This window comes from Gavialis gangeticus, unplaced genomic scaffold, assembly GCF_001723915.1.
Source record: "Gavialis gangeticus isolate Ggan-Ray unplaced genomic scaffold, GavGan_comp1, whole genome shotgun sequence".
NCBI lineage: Eukaryota > Metazoa > Chordata > Crocodylia > Gavialidae > Gavialis > Gavialis gangeticus.
Genome location: NW_017729030.1, coordinates 14,511,392 through 14,522,347, shown reverse-complemented (window position 1 = coordinate 14,522,347; position 10,956 = coordinate 14,511,392). Strand labels below are relative to the sequence as shown.

Here is a 10,956-nt window from a genome sequence, read left to right as displayed (position 1 = left end):
ATGCTGTCATCTGAATGCTCTGCAGCTGGTGAGTGGAGAGCTTTTTTTTAAAAAAAATGCTTTGCACTCACTGGCTGCAGCAGCAGCAATTGGGGCCCCTGGGGGCTTGTGGCAGAGCCCCCCCATGCAGCACTGATCTGACCCCCCTCCCCCACCTGGCACCCACATGGCAGTTGCCCCATGGCGTGGGTGCAGTGCAGTTCAGCACAGTGCTGCACTCTGTCTGGAGCTGGGGCAGCTCCATGTGTCAGTTGGAGCTCTCTGATCACTTCCCCCCAGCTCTCTGATCATTCTCCCAGCTGTTCCTGGGGGGTGCAGGCCCCTGGATCTGTGTGCAGGGTTTTGGCAGGCTGCTGCTGCTGGCTGGTGAAAAAGCCCAGAGCCACCACCTTCCCCAGCTGGCAGTGGCAGTCTGCTGTCATCCTGAGTGCAGATCCAGGGGGCTGCACCCCCTGGGAAGAGCTGAGGAAAGCTATAAGAGATCTGGGGGAAAGATCAGGAAGCTGGGGAATCAAACCAAGAGCTGGGGGAATGTTCAGGGATCTGAATATTCCCCCAGCTCCCTGAAATCTTCCCCCAGCTCTTCCTGGGAGGTGCAGGCTCCTGGATCTGTGTGTTGAGTGGCCCCTGAGGCAGCACTGAAGTCTTCCGGATGCTTGGCGCTAGGTGTGCTGAGCAGTTGCCACTGGCCCCAGCCTGCAGTGGCAGCCTGCTGAAACCCCACACACAGATCCGGGGGCCCACGCCCCCCAAGAAGAGCTGGGGAAATGATCAGAGAGCTGGGGGAAGTGATCAGAGAGCTGGGGAATCAAACCGGGAGCTAATGTCAATATCAGAGCAGCCCTTCCTGCCCTCTTCCCCCTCCCTCTCTTTAGTTTTTGTTTCCCTGCAAGCCCGGCTCCAAAACTCTGAAATTCTCTGAAATGTTTTGGAGCCTTCCGTTTCAATTCAAGTTCAGTGTTTCAGGCACCAAAATGGCCCCAAACACCTCTGAAATGAAACGGCTGCTGAAATTTCACACAGCCCTAGTCCAAACGACAATTTGGAACCAGTTTATAAGCAAGTAAAAGAGCTATTGTTCTAAAACTAGATCTCTTAGTTTTAGTTCCATTTGTAGGATATTTAGAAATTCATAGTGACCCAATTGATATTGAAGACTGCATCTAAAGCAGCTATCAAAGACTAACATATCCATTACTTTATATGGAATCAATAGGGTGTATAATGTTATTTTGTTTTTAAAAAGAAAGGCTTCTTTTTCTTCTTGCTATCTTCACTTTTCTCTATTTGAAGTTTTCATCCTTTTATGTCCGTGAAACTTAGTAAACTACTACTTTATAGCAGGGGTCACCTCTAAGGCTCTTTCACAGCACTCATGGTATTCCAGCATTACTGTTTGAGACTGCACAAATCAAATCCAGATTTCAAAATATCTCAGGTTCAGGGATGCTAAGATCCAGTGTTTTCTTTTGGTACATTAGAAAGAGTTGCAGCCAAATCTGGATCTGCATCTAGGCTTGTCTGGATCTGGGTCTTCATTCAGCCCATTAGCAGAAAATTAAAAATTAGACAGAAGACCAAATTCAGCCATCGTGGAAATAGGCGCACACCACTTAATTCCCAGTTAAAAAAAAGAACTTAACTTACACTCTTTGTGTCACTTACATCTTCACTTATATCATTGCTGAATTTGCTCCAGAAGCTTCAATGGAAGTGGAACATGTTTATCACAATAGAGCATCTGGCTCTATTTAGCCCATATTGTTTTTTCTACTGATGTCACCAATGTTTTCCCTTATTTACAACTGGATACAAAAATAGCTGCACTAGCATCAGTGTTTGAATTCAGCTGCCAGAACTAAGGGAGGAGAACATCTTAATTAAGTTCATAACTGACATACTAGGGTGACTTGAACGATAGGGATGCCAACAGATGTTGGCACAACTTCAGAAATTAGAAATAGAATGTTAAATCCTCTCTTTTTCTGCTTCCCCCACCCCCATGAAAAGACAGTGATTCAAAACAGAAACAAAACCATAACTGGGATTAAGAAAATGAAGAACATAGGAGGTCATAATCACCTAATTTTGGAAGAGAATAGCTCATGTTAAAGTAGTGTTCGAAGAAGTCAAATACAATTTTTGTAACATTTGCTGCATATTCTGCTGTGTGTATCTGCTGTGGCTGTGCATAAATCCTGAGCTGTAAAACAAAGCAGAGAGATGCAATGAAAGTCATTCCCTTTAAACAGAGGAAGTCAAAACAAGCCAAACAGAAGAAATCAAAGTAAGCACTGACATATCATTTCACACAATGGTGAATCTTCTCCATATAACTGGCTGTGATATTAATACTATTCACTAAATGAGGAGTATCCAACTCATCTGGCCCTGTGGGCTAGATGAGTGGTGCAGGGCCAGTCCACAGGCCATGTGAATGGCAAATGGGCAGCCCCATAGGCTGGGTAAGGCCCATGAAGCTGCCCCCGCACTCACCCATGCTGGATCCAGCACATACAATGGCTCTTCTAGCTGGTCTGGGAATGGACCTGCCCATGCAGAGGCAGTCCAGTTTTTGAAAGGCAGAATGAAGGAAGATCTTTGCTTGTGGTAAGTAACTGAGTACCAGCAGCTATGGAGCCAAGGCTACTCATTAGGGCTGTGCAAAATTTCACTAAGTGCTTCATTTTGAAGCTGTTTCAAGCTTGAAACAACAGCAAAATCAAACTGAAACAAAAGGCTTTAAAACAGCTTTCAAATGAAATGAAAGCATTGGAAATGTTTTGAGTTTCAAAGCCAGGCTTGCTTGGCTTCAGTGCCAGTCCCAGCCGGCAATGGGAGCCTGCTGTCATCCCACATTCAGATCTGGGGGTCCACACCCCTGCGAGGAGTCTGGCACAGCCCCGCAGCACTCCTGGGGGTGTGGGCCCCCAGATCGGTGTGCAGGATGACAGGAGGCTGCGGCTGCCAGCAAGTGATACAAGTTTTCCTTTCAACCTTTTGTGGTGCAGTTTCCCAGAAACATCTGCCCCTATCTCCTTGAAACTTGCAGGCTTCATGCCTTCAGAAGGAGCTACCATCCCTGCAGTTTTCATCTGAATCAGGCAAGAAATGACAAGGTTTTAGGCATTTTCATGATTCCCCATTATAGCCTATGGGCAAAACATTGAAACAGTTTTGACAAAACAAAACAGAACAGTGCTTTGGAATGAAACAAAACACTGTCCCTTTGAAATGGCAAAACAGAAGTTGAAATGAAATAGTGCTGTTTTGCACAGCCCTATTCCTGTTCCCTGTGCTTTGGGGGAAAAAACGGTGTGTTGTGTAACAGATGTGGTATCTTTTCAGCCTCTTCCTAAACTTCCCATCCATCCTGATTCTGTTTATTGTCTCCTTCTGCTCCTATCTTTGGCTATGTCTAGGCTACTGAGTCTTAACCACACCCCTAATGATGTGGTCAAGGGCTTAGATTCAAAGCTGACCGAGTGAGGTCTGGTTTCAACTTATTGTCAGGTTGTATCTACAGTGGCAGTGGTATAAGTAAAAAATAATTCCAAGGGACAAAGATTGCATACTGTGCAATCACATTTTTATTTCTTCTCCCTTTCCAATTCCTTAAGTTTACCTATTGAGACACTCTCTTTAGGACCATTGTGCATGGCTTCTCTGCAAGTAGCATTGTATGGCCTGCTAGGCTTTTAGCAAAGGAGTTGGCCTACTTCAGAAGCAGCGCTAAGGAAAAAGAGGTCACGAATGAAGCTGGAATGGCCAAAACTATATTCAATTCACTAAAGCTTTGTACAAAAATGTGACAAAACATTGGGGGGGGCGGTTTGTAAAACCCAGATTTGCAGAGTAATGGCCATTTCTGATGCAGGCAAATATTGATCCTATTTGCAAATCGGGGAAATTAAGGAAGAATAGTTTTAGCAACTTGCCCAAAGAAGGTTATATAGAAAATCCATGGCAGAGCCGGGAGGATAATCCAGAAATCTGTACTCCCAGTCATTAGGCAATGTTTCCTCTAAAACAGTTATAAATTCCTCAGAAGAAATGATGCTAAAATCAGCCAGACTGCAAAGCTTGGGCTACAATTTGAAGGAGAAAGAATGAAAGTGCAACTCTGGAAAAATCTTCATATCTCACAGTGAGTTGAGTATTCCAGATCAGGGTCAGGGAAAATGAGGGGTTTGGTTTAAAGGTCAAATACTAACTGAAATTTCAGCTTCAACAACCCAGTTGTTAAGAAAACTGTAAGCTATTTCCACAAGATTTTTGCATAGCAGAAATCTCCTGAGACTAGGTACTCCTTTACAAGCTGTTGGCTGAATCCAAACCAGAGCTGAAAAACAGATTCCTTACTCTTTGGTTCTAGTTTGTGTCCAAAAATAATAAGAGCAGATCTAGATTTTGATGGTTCAGATCAAAACCTACTCGCATCACTGCGGTTCAAACCTGAGGTTCCAGTAATTCAGGGCAAGGACTGCCTCTTTACAAGTTTCTATTGTACCAGTCATAACTGTGGTCTCTAGGCTCTATTACAACATACAGTATCTATTTTTAAACAATAAATGCAGCTCCACTCCACCATTATTTACTGTAGCTAATTACTAAGTAAGAGAGAACAGGTGCAACATGAATTCACAGATTTTAAGGCCCCGAAGAAACTACTGTGAACATCTTGTTCAGCTTCCTGTATAAAATGAGCAACAGAGTAGGGAAAAATAAGCTCTCTCTCTCTCTCTCTCTCTCTCTCTCTCTCTCTCTCTCTCTCTATATATATATATGCTGACTGCTGATTATTTCTGATGGGTTTCATTGATTAAAAATTCAAATCACTGAAAACATTTAATTTAAACCTCTGTGTTCAGAATGAGAATCAGACTTACCGGTTTTCCACTGGCAGATATTTTTTCTATAAAGCTAAACTGGTGCACAGCAAAGCATACCAGGTAAGTGCTCATGGGAACAGATTTTTGAAAAGTAGTCCTGGTCCAGCCATTACCCAGTGGAATGATTTGCTGCAGAAGTTGAAAAAAAATTATTTTGAAATTACAAATGTGTGCATAAGAGTGCAAGATTCATATGAAAACCAGAGCTGTAGGAGAACCATGAATAGCCTCTCCTGGCTCATCTCTCTTAGTTTACACATCTCATAGGATGGGAACGTGCAAAGTGATTTCTCCCTGCCCCTTAAAGCTGCTGTGCTTATGAGGGTGTTCTGTTTTTATACACTAAGAATAAGGTTTCCTATTTCTAACTGTATCTGCATTTTAAGAAGTCAAATTATGTATGTTTGTACCTATGTAATCTTGTTTAAATGAGGCTTTCAACAAGTTTTAGTATTTTTTAGCTAGTCCTCTTCAAATGATTGTGTAGAAACAAAGCAATAAACACGCCAACATTTTCAATGAATTAAATAATGAACTAAATTTTGCCCTCAAATCTGAAAACAGTGAGATAATATAGATCTGAACAAATGTAAAACTTGGTTGTGAATCAATTGAAATTCTAGATTACTTTTTTTTCTACAGTTGTATTTAGTAGTCTTAAGAATTTGTACAGGATTTTTTTACCATGTTTTAAAAAATAAACTATTTCCTGAGAGTTTACTTCGGTTATTTCCTATTTACTACTAGTTACGTGGTTTATTTTTTTTCTGTTTCTTGATTTGGATGGATTTCTTTAAAAGGAGATAAGCAAACAACAGATATAACAAATCTAATTAAAATGCAATAAATGTGTGAGACTCATTTACTTTTTTTGTAAATGTCTACAGTTTTATAGGAGCAACATATTTTCTCACTGCCAGTAACAGTTAAACAAATTATGGCAATTTGTTTGCTATTCCTCTCTCCCCCAATCCCCTACCCCCACACACATTATTTGATCAGCTCTGTTTTTTATATCTCCCATCTCCAATATCACTTGGAGTTTATAGGACTCAAGCCCAAATTCTCACAGAACAGTTCAACCAGTCCAACTGAGTTTCCCCTGGTTTTGTACAAGGGAATTTTAAACAATTTAATGCAAGATGACTGTTCAGTCCAACTACTCTGTGGACTCCTCCAGGTAGCCTTTGATTCTTGGAATGCCTTTCAAAATCTATTCAGTACACCTCCACTTTCAGCTCACTCATATTATCACCAAAAACTCCTTCCAAACTTCCTAGAGAAAAGGTGACAAATAGATTTTATATAAAATATCATTACGTTTCTGAACTACTGTCTGAGTGTACAGTTGAAAAAAGGGATGTTGGTAATACATACCATAAAGTATTAAAAACTTCACTCACTAGCACTATGTCCAAAAAAGACTTGATGGCCATGACTGACCACAAGATGAATATGAGCCACCTATGCAATGCCGCAGCTGGCAAAGCAAATAAAACCCTGGCTTGCATCTACCAATGCATCTCAAACAAGACCCAAGAGGTCATCCTCCCACTTTACTCGACCTTGGTGAGGCTGCAGCTGGAGTACTGCATCCAATTCTGGGCTCCACACTTCAAAAAGGATGTGGAGAAGTTCAAGAAAATCCAGAGGAGAGCCACACACATGATCAGAAGTCAAGACAGCAGGCCTTATGAGGAAAGTCTGAGAGACATGGGACTCTTCAGCTTGGAAAAGCACAGGCTCAGAGGGGACTTGGTGGCAGCCTAGAAATGCACCAGAGGTGTACATCAGGACCTGGGAGAATGTCTGTTTACCAGTGCTCCCTTAGGGAAAACTAGGTCCAATGGTCATAAACTGCTGGAAGACCATTTTAGACTGGACATAAGGAAAAACTTCTTTACTGCCCGAGTCTCCAGAGTCTGGAACAGACTCCCCCAGAAGCGGTACAAGCACCTACTCTGGACATGTTTAAGTTGTGTTTGGATGCTTATCTTGCTGAGGTCATTTGACCTCAGCTGCCTTCCTGCCCCTTAGGTGGGGGGGGAGGGAGGCTGGACCCAATAATCTTGTGAGATTATCTTCCAGCCCTAATGTTTATACTAAGGTTTTTCATAGACAAGGTAGCTGTAGTTTTCAACATGGCAATAAGTCAAGGTACATCTGTGTATCTGCAATTGCCTTGTCTAGATAGAATTCTAACACATTAGTTAACAAATAATATAACAATCCACTTTGTCTTCTGTATGGAAAACAAGGCCTTCAGTATATGACAAAACTGAATGACCATATTATCATCCCTGGACCTCTTCTGCTCCACCCTATCATTTCTCCTACTGTTTGTGACAAACTCGCTTATCTGTCCTGTTCACCAGCTAAGTATAAAGCAGGGATCTCTCCCATGTGTTTTCCATGATGATACCTAATGTACTTTGAGGTCTCATAGAATTATTAATAAAAGAAGTTGGTCTCAGCTTTAAGTTTGTAAGTGGTCCAGCAGGCAGCTCTATCTTTGGCAGAACAATTCTCTCAGTTATAATGCTAAAGAGAAACCATTTCTCAGCTTCTTTCAACAAAACAATATACAGTGAAGAAGCTATATTTTTTGCGTGTGGGTAGGGATGGGCACCGTATAAATTTCCATGGCTTGGAGGCTGCGTGTCACTTTTCTTTTTTTAACTTCGTTGACAACTTTCGGATCTATTCATTAGAAATTATACATGGGAGTCAGCACTGAGTCAGCCTATTCATCAGAAGCTCTCTTGGCTGCCAGCCATGGGACTTTTTCAGAGGTGGACAATTTATGTCCTTGAGTTTCCAAAAAAACTTACACTTTGGTCAAAAAAGCTATTTAGGAAATGACAATCATGGTGGATTGATAAATGTCCAAACCTCACCAATAGGACAGAATTAATCCCATTAAACATGCAATTAAAGAGCAGTGGGGGGGGGGGAGAGAAACTCTATCAAACCTGTTTTCTTGCTAAGCAGGGTCTTTTACTATTAGCCTGTGATCAGCAGATGCTTGTTTGGTAATATTCATATTTTAATAGTTATTGTTAGCCTATGAGACTACACTATTAGAAAGCACCTGGATTTCTGTTAGCAACCTCCAAAGACTTCCTCCCTGTGCCCCCACTCTGTCTAGCTGATGTCACTGAGAAATCTGCCACCATGTATATATGATCAGTAGAGAAGGCAAATTGACAAGATGTGGTTATGTGGGAATCTAGGGTTAGCTACAAACAGGGCGCATCTACACACACCTATTAATGCACAGCAATAAACTTCAGGCCTTATCACTGCTGGATGCACGTCTGCATGTGCGCCCAGGATTGCAGTACGTTGAGCTAGGGTGGAGCAGCCCCTGCTCTCAGGGAGCCCTGGGGATCAGCCTGCCAGCTGGGGGCTACTCCCTCTGGCTCAATCAGGTGTAGGAGCTCACTGGAGCACAGTGGTGCTTCAGCACGGGTCTAGCAAGCAGGCAGCACCTGCACTGAAGCAACCTCATGCCCCAGCCAGCCCCTCCAGTGTCTACAAGTGCACTGCTGTGGAGTTTTTGACTCTGCAGCACGACAGTGCTTGTATTTACAATACTATCCTGTTGCAGAGTAAATTAGTTTAGTTTATTCTAGCCTAATAGGGGCATGTGTAGATGCGGAGATGTTTACTGAATAGCTAAGCGGTCTACTGTGCAGTAATTGTCTCATCTTTCTTGCACTGGGATTGGCACAATAAGTCTGTGTTGTGTTCTGCTGCTGAACCTCTCATGGCTAGAAATACAGAACTTGTAAACATTCTACAAAATAGGACAAATTATATTTACCGAGCTCATGCTGTGCAGCTTATCAGATGAGGAAGGATCTGTTAACATACTACAAGTTACTTGCACAACTGCTTTGCAGACTCATTCTATTTAAACAGTACTTTTAGGCAGAAATACATACCTCCACTGGCATATTTGAAAGTGCTTTGTATGCATCTTCATGGATGATAGTTATGTTGTAAGTTGCCTTTTTGTTTGGCTCATCAAAGCAAGGAAAGGACTTCCGCGCATCAGTTGGCTCATGATCTGTGGCTGCAATGCTCCTTTGAAATAATCAAGATGGTTGCATTTTACTAAGTCTTCATTATACATTATTTATGTTTATTGCAATGTAACACTCTAAAAGGGAATAGAAGTTTACAAGCTTTCTTTTTTTTTTCTTCTACTTGTCTTAGGGCCCCTCTACCTGTGCAGGTAAAGGTGCAATGGGATATAATGTGCAATCCACACATACATGGCAGGAGGCATGATTGTGGGATCATGAATTAGATCTCATCATGCCTTATTGCCAGTTCTGGGGGAGGTCCAATCCTGGACACCCCCTGCACTGACATGAAGCAAGTTCCCACGGCTGGGAGACCTCGCAGTTAACGAGTCCCAGTCAGGGGGTGCCCCATGCACTCCTGTGGATAGGAAATACAGCTACCATGATCTTCTAGCCCTGGGGGTGTGCAACTCCCACCCCAGCTGCAGTTTGCTGCCAGGATCCAGAATTGGCAGCTGCTGGGGCTGAGAGTCCTAGTTGCAGAACTCTTAGCCCTGGTTGTGCATGATGTGGCTGGCCCCAGCCACAGGGGTGACCCTGCTACATGTGCAACTTAAAGCTTGATAGCAACCAGCTAGAAAGTTAGCACACATTTTTTTGGTCTAACTTTATAGCTGGTTGGAGCTTTTTATGTCATGACTGCTACTTTGCCCATGTAGCTTGTCTCCTGGTAATTGCACAATTAACCAGTTAATTGCAGGATACCTGTAATGTGTAGAAGGGGCCTTATTCAAAGAAGTATAAGATTATAATAATACAACTTAAATATTGTATGAGGATTAAATATCAGGTTCATAAGCCTTGGGCTTCTGTTAGTGATGGCTTGCAGGTTTTATAAGCAAAAAAGCTCTGAAATTACTCATTACTAACAGGGTACACTTACATATCTATAGGAGTAGGAACAATAAAGCACAAATTTTGTTCTCTTTGCCAACCTAAGTAGTCCCATTGACTTCAGCTCCCAAATAAACATTACTAACTAAACGGAAATTGTGATTCTCATCCAGTGATGACAGCTGTGGCCAGAAGAAACTCCACTGACTTGTGTCCACCCAGAACTCATTGCATGACTGGAGCCTTCATCTTGAGCCTCTCTAAAATAACTTTTACAGCTTCTGAGCAGTTATTTAAAACCTGAGAAAGTATGCTGGCTACATGCACAGCACTTTTCTAACGGATGAATGGAGGGGGGGGTGGGATTTAGAGGGTCTCCACTGGTGCAGTTGTACTATCTCCCGCTTTGATTCCCTTTCTACCTAAAGTTTAAAACAAACTGCCTGAAAGTGGCAGCCACATTTCTATTCAGGCAGCAGTGAGAGTGTCAACTGAAATCTTGGCTAATTAAAACCTGCCTGATTCCTTCTAAAGTTTTCACTCCACAAATATTAATGGTCTTCTCTCCTTTATAATGATCTTAATGTTCAACTACTCTAGACTTTCTTCTCCAATTCTGCTATCTGTTAGCTGCTCCTGGGCAGGTAACTCCTCTTTCATGGCCCTAAAAACTTTTTAACTCATTCCAATGAAGTTATTTGTTTTTGCTTCCATATAAAGCTGAATACTATAGCTCTAGGCCTTTAGCATATTAGTAGAGCTTCTAGTTTCTTTTTAGCTGGATAAAAATATGTTCTGTGTTTATATGGGATGATGCACTGTACCATCTGCATCCTCATTTCAAAATCCTAGATCTGCCCATGGGCATAGCCTGCATAACTGTCTGCCTGTGCTGCTAAAGTCCATTTACTCCAGTAAGGAGCTGTGTACTGAATGGCTGAAATGAGAATATTCCATCCAGCAAAAAATCAGTGCTACAGTTCATTTGCAATGCTTTAGTTTTAAAATCAGACTATCTATATAGATAGAAGGATGGGGAACTTAAAATGGAATCATAAAATTGTTGCTAGGGCCTGTTTCAACTGTCTTCTTGAAATACAATCAAGTGCCCCCCGCCCCCCCCCCCCCCCCCCCCCCCC

The 10,956-nt window shown here is 42.3% G+C and overlaps 1 protein-coding gene across 1 annotated transcript in view; it reads right to left on the bottom strand.

Moving 5' to 3' along the window:
* The window catches only part of ENPEP (glutamyl aminopeptidase), a 94,752-nt gene that overhangs the window by 77,740 nt on the left and 6,056 nt on the right, over window positions 1-10,956 (bottom strand). Inside the window, exons 2-4 of the mRNA XM_019521974.1 lie at window positions 8,840-8,981; window positions 4,890-5,021; window positions 2,083-2,203 (exon numbers count right to left, since the gene is read on the bottom strand). Of these exons, the coding sequence (XP_019377519.1) occupies window positions 2,083-2,203; window positions 4,890-5,021; window positions 8,840-8,981 (395 nt within the window). The remainder of the gene's footprint in view (window positions 1-2,082; window positions 2,204-4,889; window positions 5,022-8,839; window positions 8,982-10,956) is intronic.